The sequence below is a fragment of the Protobothrops mucrosquamatus genome, unplaced genomic scaffold (genome assembly GCF_001527695.2).
Source record: "Protobothrops mucrosquamatus isolate PMUCROS unplaced genomic scaffold, P.Mucros_1.0 scaffold_168, whole genome shotgun sequence".
Taxonomy (NCBI): Eukaryota; Metazoa; Chordata; class Lepidosauria; order Squamata; family Viperidae; genus Protobothrops; species Protobothrops mucrosquamatus.
In genome coordinates this window covers 1,376,109-1,395,917 of record NW_015386244.1, presented here as the reverse complement: position 1 = coordinate 1,395,917, position 19,809 = coordinate 1,376,109, and the positions used below count along the sequence as shown (strand labels likewise).

Below are 19,809 nucleotides of genomic sequence, written 5' to 3'. Positions count from 1 at the left end.
CTTCTCTTTGACAATTTATGTATCTCCATCTTTGTCATCCTTGTATTTTTTTCTTTCTCTTTCCCTTTTTTATCATTAAAAGGCAATAAATAAATAATAGTAAAGATCTGACGATTCCAGATCTTTATTGTTTGTTTTCATCAAGTTGTTTTCAACAAGTGGGCATCTTGTTAATAAATGTGGTGCTCAGGATGAAGGACCGTTAACACTCTTCAAATCCTGCAACTTGTTATTATCCCAGGATAGCAACTATTAACACCACTAGCAGCTTCTCTCCCTGGTGGACAAAAACCACATTGAATTGTGATCCAGGCTGAGCCTACAGAAGTGCCCAGGATTCCAGCAAGTTTCCACATTTTTTTCTTTTTTTTGCGATCTGCAGCAGAACAAGTGACGGCTACTCATATATTTCAGGGTCCATCTAGTTCAGGGGTAGTCAACCTTGGCTCTTTTATGACTCGTGGACTTCAACTCCCAGAATTCCTGAGCCAGCCAATTCCTGGCTCAGGAATTCTGGGAGTTGAAGTCCACGAGTCATAAAAGAGCCAAGGTTGACTACCCCTGATAGTTGGACCCTAAAGAGTCTGTAGCTAATCTTTGTTTAACAATATTTACTGTCGTGCCCAGATCATTAGTAATTTGTCTTGCAAACAGTTCCACATTTAATCACCTTCAAAAACAGAACCATTTCGGCTGCTGTGTCATTTGTCCCACGCATTCGATGGGTGGATTCCATGAGCAGAGTGATTCATAATGAACTCTTTTATTGCCACCCATTATTTTTTCTCATCAGAATTAAGAAACATCACATGAAAGAATTTAACAGGATGCTTGTAGTGGAGAAATTTGTGAGTAAGCTTTAGAATTAGTTGGCTAGGCATAATGTATTTGCTAGCTGTAAGGTTCTTCTAGAAGTCTATGGGATGTTGTATTCCTCTTCTTTGGGGATCAGATGTATGGGATATTTTTCTAGTTTGGGGAACCACATTTCAAAAGCAACACAGGTATTTCTGGAAGTGTTCCGAGGAAGACAAGCAGGATGGTTGAGGGACCAAACCTCAAATCTATGTGGAATAATTAAGAGAATTGGTTATGTTAATCTGGGAAAAACAGATGAAGTGAAAGCATATTTGGATGTCTGACAACTGCAAGTATGTCTCCTCTAAGCACTGTGAATGTGGTCCTAGAAGGAAAAAACCTCATAATAGTAGATGAATATTTCAAGAAGATTAATTTTCAAATGAAATTTAAGAAAAACTTCTTTATGGTATTAGGTATTAAAAACAGATTGGGCTGTTTGGGGGACAATGAAGATTTTGTTCATTTGAGGTACAGTATTTCAGGAATACTAATGTGTAATGTGTAACATTTTGGTTCTCTTTTAGTTCCATTGTACAATCTTTCTTTGTGTGTCTATACTGAAACAAGGTCCACTGTGAGCAGTGTAGGTTATTTTCTAGGAAAGATTAATACAATTTCAAGTGTGAATTGCAGTTGGTCAGTGGACCTAATCAAGCTTACTCTGTTGTAAGCATGTCTATAATTGCTTTATTAATTACAAGTTGCAAGACTGCTTTAGTTTTGACTTGTATGGCCAGTTCCTCTGTATTTAGAACAGCAGCATGCTAGCTAGGGAATTCTGGGAGTTGAAGTCCAGATAGCTTAAAATTACTAAGGCTGAGAGACACTGTCCTCAGCCAACGAAATCAAAACAAAGGTCCTGGAAATCAAGGTCATTTTCTTGCCTCAAGATAAAACTATAGAGATGAGCTGCTTGCTTGCTTGCTTGCTACATCATGCCAGGGATAGCAATCGTTTGGCTACATGCTTATTAAGGGCCTGAATAAAGCTCTATGTTGAAGGATTAATTTCCTTTGTTGTTGTTTTATTTCCATCAAGTGAATGTACTGGATCTCTGAAGTATAAAGAAAATGGATTTTGTCACTTTTCTCCAGCAATCATGGGAACTCTTTGTGACCCAGAGGAAGCTGAGCTGGAAATATAATCTGGTTCTCTTTGCTCTCTGCACCTCCATCAGTTTAATAGCAAACCTGTTCCTGCTTCTACCTGGGTATTCCTTCCTGTTGGACTATCCAATGCTTTCTATCATCACAGTCAATATTTTATGGATTCTCCTGTCTGTAAATCTGTACTTTTTCCGGTCTCTTCGCTGCTTTGTGGTGGTATTCTTCCTTTCTTGCGGATTGCGCGAAGGCAGAAACACTCTCATTGCTGCTGGAACTGCTATGGTGGTTGCTGGCAACATCCAAAATATTTTTTTTAACCTGAAGCAGCTGGCAGATAGTGTGACTTGTACTCTCGATTCCCAGAATTGGACTTTCCTTAACCTCACCCATCTTAAAGCAATTCGGTGGATTTACAGTCAACTGAAGATTACGGAACATCTGTTTGTGGTGCGTGACAGCTTAAACGTGTCTTTCTTGGTTTCAGATGAAAACCTGAAGTTGCAGCTGGAAAAAACAAGACTGGGCATTCATAACATTACTAGCCAGATCTCCTCCATAATAGCTCTACAGTCCTTTTTGGGCAAGAAAGTGCTGCCTTTTTTGGGGACAATTTTGGTTCTGCTTGGGACGTATCTCTTCATCCGAAACTTCCTGAGCCCACAGACCATCAAGTTTAAGAACACGTACATTACACGAGGGCTCATCAAGTACAATGAACAAGTATGGCAGCAGCAAAAGATCTCAGTGCTGCCCCTGAGTAAAGAAGAAAAAAATGTATACTCGATGGTGCCATCTTTTTGCCAAACACCTAAAGAAAGGAAATGCACAGCACACTTTTTTCTCCCTGTGCTTGCTAACCTTTGCATTTGGGTCCTGTTTGCAGCAGTAGATTATTTGCTTTACAGGCTCATTTTTTCCGTGAGCAAGCATCTCCACGATTTCCCTGAGCTAGAGGTCCACTTCAAATTGTATTACCATGTAAGTATCTTAGCTACAGTTCAGCACTTTTTATATTGCTTCAAATACAGATTTTCTACAGAATAAAATTATGCTAAAAAATAGGATTGAAAACCTGGAGGTGGGTAGGCAAGGCATTAAAAAAAAACCCAAGGTTTGAAGGGCCTGAACATTAAACAAAAGCAAAAGCAACACCAAGCTTGATGTTTAAAGCAGTTGAAAGCAACCATTGTTTTGTCATGAGGAATGTTTGATGTGCCTGAGGGAGAGAAAGTGAAAATCATAAGCTCAATTTTAGAAGGTATGGAAAATGCAATGGGATTGTCTTTATCTGACTGGCTTAAGTAGGGTCTGTGACTTCAGCCAATATAAAGGCACTTTGCTTATTTTTAGTTTCTTCAATAAGTGATTTCTTAAATTACCCAAATTTGGAGATTTACTGGGGTAAAAGATTTTTTGTGTAGCGTTCTTCCGGTGTATGCATTTGTTTCTTAACATTTGTATTTTATCCATTTTCAAGTGACGTGTGGGGATGAACTTCATTTTATCCCAACACCCCAATAAGGTAGGAGAGTAGGGTAGTGTTTCTCAACCTTAGCAAATTTGAGATGTGGGGACTTCAGCTCCCAGAATTCCCTAGCCAGTGTGATCGCTCAGCAATTAAATATGTTGAGCTTGTCAGCTGGAAAGCTGACAGCCCAGTTTCACAACCCGAGCATTGTGCAATGGGGTGAGCTCCTGTTACTTGCCCTAACTCCTGCCACCTAGCAGCTCAAAAGCATGCAAAAGCGAGTAGATAAATAGGTATCACTTATTGCTATCTATTGGGTGGGAAGGTAACAGTGTTCTGTGTGTGGCGTATAGTCATGCTGGCCACATGACTGCAGAAGTGTCTTCAGACAATGCTGGCTCCCTCAGATAAGAAACAGAGATGAGCACCACCCCCTAGAGTCAGACATGACGGGACAGGGAGAACCATTACTTTTTTTTTTAAGTTTCCATGACTGATTACAACCTGGATCTCACCAGTCTCAATCCTATCCCCTTAACCACTGTGCCACATTGATTTTATTAACTTCATTGTCAGCCAAGTGACCTACATAAACTCCTTGCCCATAAAACAGAGGCTGGAACTGTAAAAAGCAGAGACCAAGAAGCCGAAACCATGTTAACTATAGACAAAGCTAACATTTAAGGCTCACATATATTCAAGAGAATATCTTTTTTCATATTAAACTAAAGTCAACCCCAATAGATTTGTTACCAGATTACTTCTAATTCCCATGAGCTACCGGAAGTGCTGGAAGGAAAAATATATCTTCTTTTGCTAGCTCTCAAAGAGGCAATAGGCATACGACTCTTCGAAATGTTCTTTTTTCAGCTGAGGTTTTCAGATCTGCTTGCTAGTGATGAGTGACTCAGCATTCAGTAGATTTATGGCCTGTATTTCCTGCCAATTATTGGGCAAACTGGAACATTGAGCAACCCCTTATATTAAGGACACACAATCACTTCATAACTCTGGAAGCTAAATAATTCTCAGCAGGCATCAAAATGTTTCTCTGATACAATGGCACAACCTAAGAATTTTTCTGTTTGCTCACTTGCTTTGCTCTCAGCAAGTTACCTCACATTCTTGCTTTTTAAAAGGAGAGTAAATAGATTTTTTAAAATATAACTGTTGGAAACACCACTTGAAATTTTTTCATCTGGGAATTTTTCCTTCAAATATTTTTGACTTCAAGTTCATTGCATAGATTACCAGAAGACTCTTTGAAAATGCTTTTTAGCTGTATTCATGTGTTTATTGAACTTAATGCATGCTTTTGGATTAGTTTCAGCCCAAATTATGTTGTGACTGATGGTATGCAAAATATTTGGTATGTGCCCTGCTTGTTTTGACCCTTCTGAAAGTATTTTAAGCTAGAAACTCTTCTAAATGGTTGGGAATAACCATTTCAAACTTGGAAAAGTTCCAGTTTTGCATACTTATGTTTGTGGTGTTTGTTGTAGGTTGCATTGATTTCTCAGAAAAAAGTAGAATAATAATTCAGAATACATATGTAAAATTAGCAAATGTTGAATTTGACATAAAACTATGATCCAAAAAAACACAGTTCTGAAATATTGAAGCACTCCATAAAACAGAAAAAAAAAAAAGGAATTAGCACTCAACAATAATTTTTCTTCCCACCCTTGAGGAAATTATTTTACAAGAAGCAATTATGAAAAACGTAAGTTTTCCAGCAAACAAGTCATTTGGGTTCACTGATGTAACTGGTTCTTATCTTCCAATTACAATAAAACAGGGAAGAATATAATAAATGTTACCTTACAGTGGGACAAGGCAACTTAATGTCTACTATTCCATGTATATGTCAGCTAATTTTATCTCCAGTGAAAAATAAAGTTTTTTAGTGTAATAAGAGTTGTCTGTAGGGTGTGGTCAAAAGAATGAAGAGGTTGACCATGAAACTGTGTGTTGTTCATAAAAAAACAGGCAAAGCTTCCATCGCAGGTGTGATCTTGAACTTTTTTGACCATACCTTGCAGACATCCCTGAAATTCTAAAAGGTTTAATTCTGAATAGCCAAGGGATTTGTTTGGTTTTCATTATCTCTCTGAAAACTCTGTCTTTCCCTACTCCAAAGGGCTTTTCTGAGAGTGAAGAGAAATGTATTTCAAAGAAATGTACGAGAAAGTAGCAATAAGAGAAATGGCCTGCTTCCAACAAAAAAATAAACTCAAAACACCACGCAAGGAAAACTGAAGTAGGTTTAAAGACACCTATTCAAGACAGAAAAGCAGAAGTTTCTTTCCAAGATTTTCTTTGAGACATTGTATGACAAATTTTGGAGCATATAGCTAGAGGAGAGGAGCATAAATGCAAACATCCTGCAAGAGACAATTATTGAGGTAAACAAGTCTTTGCTCCTTTTCACTGATCAATCACAAACAATCTTTGTATACCTACAATGAATGGGAATAGTGGCTGGTTGCCAGAAAAAATAAGCAATTAAGCTGTGAACTAAAATCTTTGTTTAAACATTTATTTAAATTATTCTCCAATATGATAATATTGAGATGTTGAATTAGATCAGCCTAGTATGGCTCTGCTGTTGGAATTGAATGGAGCTGTAGCCCAAAATAAATGACCCCATTAACATTGTCCAATGTATGTTTAATTAGACATTGAATTGTCTAATACAATGAAGGAAGAAATGCTAGGATATTGCAAGTTTCTATGACCATCATATTGATCAGATAATAACAGTATATGTGTGCATTGATGGTGTTGGTGGGATTGTAGGAGGTCTAACATTCTTGATTCTCTTCACCTGGCTCATGCTAACCTATTTCTATTGTGCTCATCTTATTGATACAGTGACTCTATTGGAACTCTTCAGTTTGTTTCCATCTAAATGCTCACCACATTCAGTTTGTTTCCATCTAATGCTCACCACATTCAGTTTGTTTCCATCTAATGCTCACCACATTCCCAACACCACATACCCAACACATACATACACACCCAAAGATATAAAATTCAATCAATGTATCCATAAATAACCATCTAAAATATTTTGAGTACCTCTCATTCTTCTTTTAGAATATCACCAAACTCAACAAAAATCATGACCATTGGCCATCTCATTCTGAAAGCTTGATCCACAAGTGGTAAACATCTCAGCTGTCCACAATTTTGGAAATCATAGAACATAACAAAGTGTTGCAAGGATCCTTGGAAAAACAGAAACATAGAAGGGTTCAATTATATTCTCACCCAAAGGGTAAAATGTTCCTTAACAGGGTGTTTTTTTTAACACCTACCTCCTAAAATTGCTGAGGGGGAGGAAATCATCATCAGGAACAAAAATATATTGTTAACTAGTTGAGTTGTTTGTTCACCCAATGACATATAATTAATGAGCAACTTGAAAATTCTTAGTTCTTTCAAATACCAGTTATTGAAAAGTGAATAGTACCTGTTCAAATCTGGGTTATGTTTGTATTAAAACTTTAAGAGGCCCATTTGTGCTGCACTTACTCGAAACTCAACCCTCTGTGTGCTGTTTGGGTCTTATCTCTTAGCTAGTTCCACTTAAATGGATCTATTAAGAAGCCCGGAGACAGAGAATAGTCTCTTAATCAGGGCAGCCCAGATTTAGGAACTTCTGCCGTTCAGTCTGCCTTTTGTGTGCAGGAGGGTGGGGGGTGGGAGCGCTCAGCCCTCACTTCATCCAGACTCTGCTATATAAATTGGTCAGCAAATCATGAAATATTGATGGCATAATTTCCCATTGATTTCTGACAGAAAGCCAAAGAAATAAGGTCTGGGAAGCTTTCAGAGAGCCTTTGCACGGATAAAACAGCAATTTTAGTAAGCTTTAAAAAATTAAGTAAGGGGAAAACTTCAGCTCTGCATGATATCATCATCCCAGCCTCTGAATCTCAGACACTGGAAATTATACATATAAAAGCAAACCTTTGGCTCTCAGTAGATATGATACCTCATTGTAAGTACCAGCCATTACTGCTTCACAGCAGTTGGGAGAAGATGGGAAAGGAATATCTATCTTTCCTGGCAATTGCCTTTTCTCTTTTCTTTGCCAGAATGCTACTTTCTATTTTCATATCTTAGTGCAATTGTTCTTTTTCATTTGGGACCTTATAACTGCTTGCTCAGCCCACACGCCACCTGCCCTCATTACTGTTATTTTAGCCCAACTATGGTTGAGTGATGCTAGAAAATGCTATAAATCACAAAGTTATCCAAGGGAAATCATACTATTAATCCAAATGTCCAAAGTATCTGTAAGGCACAAGGCTGGAGAAGTGTGCTGGTTATCCAGCCCTCATATATTCAGGCAAGGATTTTTTTCAACAGGGCATTTGGCACTCAAAGAGAATAAAATGGTGATCTTGTCTGAGGAAGATTTGACTTCTTTTTTTTTTATTTTTTTTTATTTTTATTATTTAAACCAACAAAACAAAACAAAACATAACACACATATATACACAGTATATATTTTAACAGCAATTTCGTAACAGTAATCTTCTATTATTTACATTCCCCCCCTTATTCTTCTTTAGAATATTTGTCCTTGTTGCCCCATTATTTCTTATTTGCATTTTTCTTCCTTCATACATTATTATACACACATTTTCCACTTTTAACCTTTCCACATTTATTTTCTCTTATTTCTACTCTCCAGCCAGTCATACCACTTGTTCCATATTAAATAGTATTCTGTGTCTTCCTTTTCTTTTATCTCTTTTGTTAAGTTGTCCATCTCAGCAGATTTGACTTCTTATAGATATCTAATCATCATTCAGTTTAGGTGCAGCCTTGGTTGATCCCCAGTGGGAAAAAACTCTACAAATTGCTATCCTTCATGTGGGGTGGAACTGGGAGAGGAGGAGACAAGGTCTGACCAATGGCGAGAGTGGGGGGATTTAACCATCCATCATAATCTGATCTGGATGAGCTCGCAGTGAAGCAAGAAAAGCTCTGAGATATCTGCAACAAAGTGGGACAAAATATGGCAAGCCCCACCTACTACTAATGTTACCGCACAAGCCCCTCTTTTAAATGCCTATGTCAGTGGTGGCGAACCTATGGCACGGGTGCCAGAGGTGGCACTCGGAGCCCTCTCTGTGGGCACATGTGCCATTGCCCCAGCCTTGCCTCCCCCTGTGACCCTCTCCTCACCAGCAGCCCCCCTGGAGGAGTTGCCCCTGAGCGTGGCCCATGCGGAGCAGCGCAGCCAAGGACATGGCAGCCAGACAGCAGTCAAGACTCTGCCCTCATGCCCCATCACGCACAGTTGATGCTGCGGGGCGCGGGCAGAGGGCGTGGCCACCATGGTGCTGCTGGGCTGCCTGGGCAATCTGCAGCGGGCCCTGGAGGCGGTTAGTGGCCCTATGGGCAGGCGGGGCGGGGGCGGGGCAGGGGGTGGAGCAGGGGGCGGGACCAGTTTTTGGGCACTTGGTCTCTAAAAGGTTCGCCATCACTGGCCTATGTCATGATGTCATTGTGGGCAGGGTACATCACAACCTTCTTGCATGTCTTCAAACTCTGTGAAATCACATTGTGTTCCTTGCTTGCTAGAAAAAATTGAGGCCAGCCTCCCCAATTTCCTTGTTTTCTGTTGGTATGATCTCTTGGCAAGGAATAATTAAATCACCATTTATTTATATTTTGGTCACACACCATTTGGGGTTTAAATGTTTAGTTTCTGGGACTTGAGTTATATCCGTTGACTTACTGACTGTGAGGATGCTTCCCTCTCTTCTCCTAAAGCATCTGGTATGCTGGATTAACATACCAGAGGCAGCACCCTCTGAATTGTGCTTGTTAGATTCTCAGTAAAGGAGGAGAGGTTTTACTGTGAAGCTCCCAGATCTTCCAGATCTCATGACCTACCCACACAATGACAGAGAGTAGCACTGTACAGACACTTTCTATATAGCCAATTGCAATCACAGGAAGAAATGTACAAATCATTGATAGTCTGGATTCCCATGTGGGAAGGAGTGCTGAGGAATAAGAGACAGTGAAGTTTAGATTATTTGGTTGGGAGAAAGAGAGTTAAGGCAGCCCCTCCCTAGGAATTCTCGCAGTATATACTTAATGATCCAAGTAGTTTTCTTTAGTTTGGTAAGATTTCTGTCTATAGGCGAGAAACAATAAAGGAAACTGTTCAGAAAAGCTCAGCAATGTCTTCCTTGGGTTTTGGAGACTGACATCTATGTGACATGTCAGAACCACATTGGCATATGATTGAATTGGGAGTGTTCTTCCTTCCCTGCCAGAAATGTTTCAGCAACACTGTTGGCTACATTGGCAGAACACCCTGCATGGTGTATTGACCAGCAGTCATATTGTTGAGGTGACTGACAGGAGCCAGGCAGATTCAAACCTCTATTAGGTCATTGGCCCAAGTGTGACATTGCACAAATAGATAGGCTTCTGCAAGAAAAAGTGGAAAATGCCAGGTAAGTTTCAGTTCTGAAAAAATGGAAATCATAGATTTCTGCTATGGGCTCAAGATAACAGAAAGGAGACTCTATGTAGAAACCTCCTTCAAAAATGGTTATCCAACCATCTTAATTTAGAGGGTCATGTAGAAGCCTTTTACAAATTTATGGAGATCCTGCTTCTAATCACAGAACAGAGCATCTAACTCCAGAGTTAGTATGATAGCAAATATTTACTGAGGGGGACTGTGTGGAAAAATAAGCAATTTAGGCCTCCTTCCTCCTGATTCAGTATAGGATTTGGCAGTGCCAAAGCAACATCACCAATAGACAATCTATTCCCAGAATTCCCCCACCAGCCATCCCTCAATCTCTTTAGGCAACACTATTTTAGCCCTCTGATAATCTTGTTCCTTCCTGAAACCATTTGAGTTTGTTCACAGGTTCTTGCCTATTGTATTCAAAAGCACATAGGTGATCGTTCCTGAATCAAGGGGGCAAGAAAGTGGGATCTTTAATCCCTTGCATCATTATTCTGTTCTTATTCAGGGTCATAATTCAGATGATGATGCTTTTAGCATTGCCAAATCTTGCATCTACTGCCAAATGTAAAAGATATACTAATGGCTTATGGTCTAGGCCAGACAGTTAAGAGACTGTTAATATCCTGTTGCAGGAAAATAAACCAAACATCTTATTGAGGAAACCTCCTCATTGCATTGTAATTTGAAGGGTCCTTAGTGCTCTCTGAGCTTACTTGTTTTCTTGCAGACATTTCATTACCCAAACTAGGTAACATCATCAGTGCTAGTGCTGCAAAAAAACTTGGTGCAGAAAGCACCAAGGATCGCTCTTATTTCAACCCTGAGCTACAAATATTCTCTTTTATTAGTGCATTGTAATTTATTTAAAATTATTTTGTAGTAGGCATTTCAAAGATCAGCATAGATCTTGGCATAACTTTTATCTTTTATTTTCCGTTATGCAGAAAAATGCAGCTAAATTCATCCTGAACAATGGGGAGATTGTTGACAAGACCATTTACTTTAAGATGCCTCTTTTTGAGGAGAACTGCATTCCCAAACCAGAGATATCCCTCTCTACTATATGGATCCAGCTTGGAGTTATTTTGTTCTTTCTAATAGTGTTGGGGCTTCTGACCTCTACACTCACACAACTTAAAATATTAGTGGCAACTGCATTCTTTCCAAGCACAGACATGAAACGGATAAAGTATCTGCACACAAAATTATTAAACAGAAGATCCAAGCTCTCCAAGAAAAACATGAAAAGGAAACTTAATTCATTTGCAAAGGTAAACGGCAAATAACATGAAATGCAGTGCTGGTTGGTGCAACTTTGTTCAGAATGTAATTGTAGAATCCATCAAAAATAAGCAACCTCAAAACTTTATCTATAAAGCCAGGATCAATACTACTCTCTCTCCCCAAGATTGCCCTAAAGGGAATCTTTACATATTTTTCAATAAATATGGAAGCTACTCAGGTCATAGACCCACATTGCACTGGTTATATCTCTATTGTAAAAGTAATGTTTTGACTCACATAGATATTGTCTCTGCCCAAATACCTATAGCCATTATTGAAATGCATATGTGTCTGAGGTTATTCTTCCTGCTTCCTCCATCAATACCAGAAGGATGAAGGAGAAGAAATGCTTAGAATTCCTCCTCCCTGAAAGGGGTCCACTCATAATTTTCTTTCTTCATTAGCTTTTCAATTCTGCTTAGGAAACAGATACCAAAGAAAAACCTCTTGTTTTGTAATAAGTAAAACTAATCTTCTCTTTCTCCTTTCTCCTTCCTCCTTCTTCCCTCACAGTTACATTTTTGGTTTCCCATCCTCCAGGCACTGGTAAATGCCAGGAAGAAAGAAACAAATGTGGAAAAAGAAAGTCCTGTTTTATAGCATTAGCCACAGGTTCTCAAGCTCAACATTTTGCCTGGTGAAGAGCTCCTGAACTTAAAATGTTTGTGTGTGTTTTGTCTTAATATGAAATTTGGAAACATTAAAGAAATGCAAGACTCTATTAGTAAAAAATAAATCAAAAACATTTGCTTTATTTTGTTTATACTGGTTCACATTTGACTGCAGAATTGTGCCATTTAGCTTAAGATCATTCAGTTGAGCAGACTATTTTTGACACCCCATCAAAACATTATTTCCTTTCCAGATACATCATAATTATTAAACAGCAGAGGAAAAGAGAAAGAAGTGGAGAAAATCAGAAAATACAATGACTTGCAAATAGTAGTAGAAGGACTTTGACAAAAGAAAGCAAAGATAGTTCCAATAGTATTAGGTGCCTTGGATGCAATGCCAAAACATGTAGAGCACCACTTGAAAATATCAGCATTGACAAATTGATTACTACTGGTCAATTGTAAAAAACAACTTTAGCTGGAACAGTTTATATCCTGAAACAATACCTTTAATATCATCAAGCAATAACATCTGCCTAGGCCAGTGATGGCAAATCTTTTAGAGACCGAGTGCCCAAACTGCAACCCAAACCCCACTTATGTATTGTTGGGTTCCGGGTGGGTGTGGCCCATTGGGTGAGTGTGGCCCGTTGGGTGGGCATGGCTGCGGTGGTAACGGCAGACTGGGTGGGACTAAAAAGTTCAATCAATCAATTCCAACTTTGCGAGATTTTTTTTTCTTGCGAGAAGTTGAAATTGATTGAGTGATTGAACCTTTTTTTTTTTTGCACATGGCGGCGGAGGCCTAAAGCGAAAATGTTTTATAAAACCCAGCTGAAGGCCTATGACTGGGGTGATGGCGTGCTTGCCCACAGAGAAGGCTCTGCCTGCCACCTGTGGCACCCGTGCCATAGGTTCGCCACCATGGGCCTAGGCTATGTCCTTGGGAAGAACTCAAGAGATGGACAAAAATGCAAATCCAGACTAAACATCTGGCTGACTATGCAACCAGCTATAATGTATTAAATGTATAGGCTGCCCAATTTATTTCAATAGTGTTTTCAATTTGTTTTCTTATGCCTTCTATAAGATTTGCCCAATCTCTTCTCCTTGATTTTTGCCCTATACTGTTTTGTGGCTGGGCATTGTCTTTTCTGATATATATCATCACCAGGTGAGTTCAGTTCTTCTACCAATAATGACAAATGCACATAGAAAAACCCAGAAACCCCCCCTTTGTTTTGTTTGAGGCAAGGAAAAAAGACATTTACTTTGCTGTGGAAAATTACTCAAGTCAGATCCATTGTATTTTCTTAAAACTGTAAAATCCTGGTTCAATTGTCTTCAGATGGCGAGGCAAGACAGGTCATTGAAAAGCATTGCAAACAGTCCTTAGGGATAATCCAGCTTTGTTCCAAATTCAGTAAACCAGAGCAAACCCAAAAATCTTATTAAATGCATAAGAACAGATCCAAATGATGATTCAATACCATGTGAACAGAGAGAAGCAGATTGTTTCTGGAATGCTGCAAAGGTGTTGGATGGGCACATCCTGAAAGGTAGTGCAGTAAGAGGATCTAACTAGGGTTTTCCAAAATGGTTTGTGGAGGGACAGCCCATCACTTAGCTCTCAAATACAGATATCAAGTGATATACCTAGTTCAATCAGTTCATTGTTAAGATTAACTCATGCATTAAAGCAGGGATGTCAAACTGCCAGTCCATGGGCCGGACGCGTCACATGGAAGCCACGCCCACCCCATTGCCAGCAATGGCAAAACTGTCTCGATACGTTGCGCGACATCACGTGACGTCGTGAATTTGACATGTCTGCCTTAAAGCTATACACATTTATTTCAAAGACTGTTGAGTTAAATAGCACTTAAGAAGCTGCATCCTGTTCAAATCAAATAATAATTCATCCTCTCCAGATTTTATTCTAGCAGACAGTCATGGCAGGTGCTCTATGTCATCTAATCAGATAGCTCTAATTGCTATAAATCCGGCACTAAGAAAAGATCTGAGAATGAGATTATCATGTGCTGGAAAAACAACAGTGATTTCTCTAAAAGTCAAAGTACATGAACAGAGAGAGGATCTTGCTGTAATTTTGCAAGATATAGCAATGATTAAAACATCAATGGGCAGTGCAGTTTCACCAGATTGATATATCATCGAGAAATCTTCAAGCACACAAATTAAGAATTGCAACTCTTTTGACCTATAGAGAAATAGGGAAATAATATGATATAAATCTTCCAATATATATATAAAGCACTCTTCTGCTTTGCAATTTGTCACCTAGTGAGGCAATATAAAATTAGAGTGTAGGGTTCCTGCCTGAGCAGGGGGTTGGACTCGATGACCTCCAAGGTACCTTCCAACTTTATTATTATTATTATTATTATTATTATTATTATTATTATTATTATTATTATTATTATTATTATTATTATTATTAAGAAAAAAATCCCTCTAAGGATGATAATATATTCCTCAGGTTTTCCTTGGTCAGAACTATGCCTTCCTTAATCATAATGGGGAAATCATTGATTCCCCCTAAGTCTTTCCATCTCTGCAATTCTAGGAGTTTATTCCAGTCATGTTCTGGCTGAAACAAATTCTACAGCATTGTTAAAGGAACGCAAAATGCAATTAGATGATTGTTTTAGCCTAACCCCTTGCACTAGGTTCTGAAAACTTATAGCCCACATCTGAAAGGGTGTCTATTACAGAAGTACTCTAATGAAAGAAACAGTTTAGGACAACTGTATTATCTGAAGGCACACAAATTCTAAACCTGAATAAAGTACAATAATCAATAGGCCAATACTTATAGTATATTGTATTTACTACCTAAGACATGTGGAATTCAGGACTTTCTCCTGCCTCTTCAAAAGATTTTGATTGTGTTATGAAGCTTTTTTTTTTAACACCCCACTCAGATTATGTACAGGATCTGTACCCAACACTTTTCTAGTTCAGCTTTCCTGTAATTTGTATTCCATTTTTTTCTCTCTATCAACTCACATAACCTTAGCTCATCTCAAAAAGCTAAGTGTGGTCAAATCAGCTTAGTAATGGGATAGGACACCATATTCTGCTGTACCTACACTAAGGAGAGTTAAGCTTTCCCTCTCTTGCCATTGATGTTAAAATCCTGTTGCAAACACCATGAGCTAAAGGGGAAGGGCACTCCAGTGGTTGCAAATGGGTGGGGAAGATTTACCCCTTCCAAATCAACACAGGTTGGTCCTGATCCATATCAGGAGCCATCCACTTATAATGCTAGAAAAATCTAGGATCTGGTGCATGTTGCATATATTGCCCAACCTCCCTTAGGGACCAAGGTGTGACCGTGACTATTGTGCACAAGGGAAAGGGCTAGGTCAACTGTTTGTCAAAGTTACTTTCATAAGGTATAATAAGAACATATCTCCTGTTGGCATCTCCTGAGTAGAAGGAGGAACAGATCCAAAACTAGGAGAGATTTATAAAAGTGCTTTAGAATACTCAAGAACATCTAATGCTGAAATGATTTACAGGATTCAGAAATGATTTACAGGATTCAGAACTAACGTGACTAAATTAATTAGGCCCTGGTCTTTAGAGTCTAGAAGAACTGAGTACTAAACCCCCAAGGTGGAAAGCAATAATTGAATTGCATTTGTAAAAAAGATGATTAATTCAAGCCTATATCATAGTGTCATAGTTTGGCAGTGAGAGATTTCAGGAGAATACACAAATGGAAATGGGAAGAATCTTACTTATACCAAAACATCTTCTAGTTTGTCAAAATAATCAAAATCTTTTGGAAGAAGAGGGAAGATAATGTGTACTTCAGCTTGATACAAAGCTTAGGAAAATAATCATTGGAATCCCATGACACAATACTAATTTAAAAATATTTTGATTTTGGCTCTTCTGTGATGTTCTCCCAAATCATAAGAAATGACCTTTCTGGAAGGTTTTGTGCTATCTTCTGCATTTTATCTGACTTACATATTCTTACTTTGTTTAGTCGAAATGGTTCACAATTCCAAAGTTCTAAAACTGATCTCAGTATGTCATTCAACATACTTTTAGTCCAATAAAGAAATTACTGGATGAAGATTTGAGCCTATTTGTGCTTGTCTGCCAAGCTTGGACTCAAGCAAATAATGAATAAATGAGACAGTTACCTGAAGAATACTAACTATATTATGAGGTTATTTTGATTCAGGGAAGTTCTCCACTTTTCCAACATAAGGTGCTCGCTTGACAGCAATAGGCTGACATTCCTGCAACGATATAATTAATTTTTTAAACTTTTTTTTTCTTTTCTTAATGGTGAAGTGAAAACATAAAAAAATAGAATACCTAACAGTCTTGATGTTTTGCAACTTGGCCTAGATGTTAAAAAGGAGGAGGAAACGGACAAAATTCTTGTCAATTTTACTTGTCCAGATTATTGAGGGACAGCTACATGGCCATCAAGGTAGCATAAAGACTCCTAATACCTCCTCCCCCTCCTTACTTCCACCCACCCACCCCTCAAATTCTAGTTCTGCAGAATTTCAGCACCATATCAATGAGTTGAGATAAATCAAATTCTGGTTTCCTCCAAGAACGGTCATATCATACACAGAATTCTGAAGTTGTTTTCATAAAATCATAGAAATTGAAGAAATCATTTAGACTTATAATCCAACTCCCTGCTCTATGCAGACATCCAAATTAAAATATCCCCAGGAGATGGCAGTCTAGCCTTTGTTTGAAAAATTAATGAAGAGCAATTCAACATTATTCCAGTTAATTGGTTCCATTGTCATTATGCTCTTACTGTCACAGATGCCTCATGTGCATGTATTGGCAGCATTAACTGTATATATAGAATCTGTATATACATATGTATACCGTATATATATATATATATATATATATATATATATATATATATATATATACTGTATATATATATATGAGTCTTTGGTCATTCGGGTTTTCTCCCGTGTAAGATTAGAAGTATCATAGCGACGTTTCGATGAAATCACATTCATCATCATCAGGCTTGTGCTTTTAGCTTTGTGCTTCTCAGAAAACCCGAATGACCAAAGACTCACATATAAACACCCGTGAAAACCTCAAAAAACAAATATATATATATATATATATNGTCTGGATTCCCATGTGGGAAGGAGTGCTGAGGAATAAGAGACAGTGAAGTTTAGATTATTTGGTTGGGAGAAAGAGAGTTAAGGCAGCCCCTCCCTAGGAATTCTCGCAGTATATACTTAATGATCCAAGTAGTTTTCTTTAGTTTGGTAAGATTTCTGTCTATAGGCGAGAAACAATAAAGGAAACTGTTCAGAAAACCTCAGCAATGTCTTCCTTGGGTTTTGGAGACTGACATCTATGTGACATGTCAGAACCACATTGGCATATGAGTGAATTGGGAGTGTTCTTCCTTCCCTGCCAGAAATGTTTCAGCAACACTGTTGGCTACATTGGCAGAACACCCTGCATGGTGTATTGACCAGCAGTCATATTGTTGAGGTGACTGACAGGAGCCAGGCAGATTCAAACCTCTATTAGGTCATTGGCCCAAGTGTGACATTGCACAAATAGATAGGCTTCTGCAAGAAAAAGTGGAAAATGCCAGGTCAGTTTCAGTTCTGAAAAAATGGAAATCATAGATTTCTGCTATGGGCTCAAGATAACAGAAAGGAGACTCTATGTGGAAACCTCCTTCAAAAATGGTTATCCAACCATCTTAATTTAGAGGGTCATGTAGAAGCCTTTTACAAATTTATGGAGATCCTGCTTCTAATCACAGAACAGAGCATCTAACTCCAGAGTTAGTATGATAGCAAATATTTACTGAGGGGGACTGTGTGGAAAAATAAGCAATTTAGGTCTCCTTCCTCCTGATTCAGTATAGGATTTGGCAGTGCCAAAGCAACATCACCAATAGACAATCTATTCCCAGAATTCCCCCACCAGCCATCCCTCAATCTCTTTAGGCAACACTATTTTAGCCCTCTGATAATCTTGTTCCTTCCTGAAACCATTTGAGTTTGTTCACAGGTTCTTGCCTATTGTATTCAAAAGCACATAGGTGATCGTTCCTGAATCAAGGGGGCAAGAAAGTGGGATCTTTAATCCCTTGCATCATTATTCTGTTCTTATTCAGGGTCATAATTCAGATGATGATGCTTTTAGCATTGCCAAATCTTGCATCTACTGCCAAATGTGAAAGATATACTAATGGCTTATGGTCTAGGCCATAAGCCATTAGTATGGTCTAGGCCATAGGCCAGACAGTTAAGAGACTGTTAATATCCTGTTGCAGGAAAATAAACCAAACATCTTATTGAGGAAACCTCCTCATTGCATTGTAATTTGAAGGGTCCTTAGTGCTCTCTGAGCTTACTTGTTTTCTTGCAGACATTTCATTACCCAAACTAGGTAACATCATCAGTGCTAGTGCTGCAAAAAAACTTGGTGCAGAAAGCACCAAGGATCGCTCTTATTTCAACCCTGAGCTACAAATATTCTCTTTTATTAGTGCATTGTAATTTATTTAAAATTATTTTGTAGTAGCCATTTCAAAGATCAGCATAGATCTTGGCATAACTTTTATCTTTTATTTTCCGTTATGCAGAAAAATGCAGCTAAATTCATCCTGAACAATGGGGAGATTGTTGACAAGACAATTTACTTTAAGATGCCTCTTTTTGAGGAGAACTGCATTCCCAAACCAGAGATATCCCTCTCTACTACATGGATCCAGCTTGGAGTTATTTTGTTCTTTCTAATAGTGTTGGGGCTTCTGACCTCTACACTCACACAACTTAAAATATTAGTGGCAACTACATTCTTTCCAAGCACAGACATGAAACGGATAAAGTATCTGCACACAAAATTATTAAACAGAAGATCCAAGCTCTCCAAGAAAAACATGAAAAGGAAACTTAATTCATTTGCAAAGGTAAACGGCAAATAACATGAAATGCAGTGCTGGTTGGTGCAACTTTGTTCAGAATGTAATTGTAGAATCCATCAAAAATAAGCAACCTCAAAACTTTATCTATAAAGCCAGGATCAATACTACTCTCTCTCCCCAAGATTGCCCTAAAGGGAATCTTTACATATTTTTCAATAAATATGGAAGCTACTCAGGTCATAGACCCACATTGCACTGGTTATATCTCTATTGTAAAAGTAATGTTTTGACTCACATAGATATTGTCTCTGCACAAACATCTATAGCCATTATTGAAATGCATATGTGTCTGAGGTTATTCTTCCTGCTTCCTCCATCAATACCAGGAGGATGAAGGAGAAGAAATGCTTAGAATTCATCCTCCCTGAAATGGGTCCACTCATAATTTTCTTTCTTCATTAGCTTTTCAGTTCTGCTTAGGAAACAGATACCAAATAAAAACTTCTTGTTTTGTAATAAGTAAAACTAATCTTCTATTTCTCATTCCTCCTTCTTCCCTCACAGTTACATTTTTGGTTTCCCATCCTCCAGGCACTGGGAAATGCCAGGAAGAAAGAAACAAATGTGGAAAACGAAAATCCTGTTTTATAGCATTAGCCACAGGTTCTCAAGCTCAACATTTTGCCTGGTGAAGAGCTCCTGAACTTTAAATGTTTGTGTGTGTTTTGTCTTAATATGAAATTGGAAACATTAAAGAAATGCAAGGCTCGATTAGTAAAAAATAAATTAAAAACATTTGCTTTATTTGTTTATACTGGTTCACATTTGACTGCAGAATTGTGCCATTTAGCTTAAGATCATTCAGCTGAGCAGACTATTTTTGACACCCCATCAAAACATCATTTCCTTTCCAGATACATCATAATAATTATTAAACAGCAGAGGAAAAGAGAAAGAAGTGGAGAAAATGAGAAAATACAATGACTTGCAAATAGTAGTAGAAGGACTTTGACAAAAGAAAGCAAAGATAGTTCCAA

General features: G+C 38.2%; 1 protein-coding gene across 1 annotated transcript; it reads left to right on the top strand.

Moving 5' to 3' along the window:
* The first annotated feature begins 1,931 nt into the window (after positions 1-1,931).
* DCSTAMP (dendrocyte expressed seven transmembrane protein) lies at positions 1,932-19,423 on the top strand. Its single transcript, XM_029285208.1, has 3 exons — positions 1,932-2,945; positions 18,491-18,817; positions 19,337-19,423. The coding sequence occupies exons 1-3, from the start codon at positions 1,932-1,934 to the stop codon at positions 19,421-19,423; spliced, it is 1,428 nt and encodes a 475-aa protein (XP_029141041.1).
* Positions 19,424-19,809: the final 386 nt, after the last annotated feature.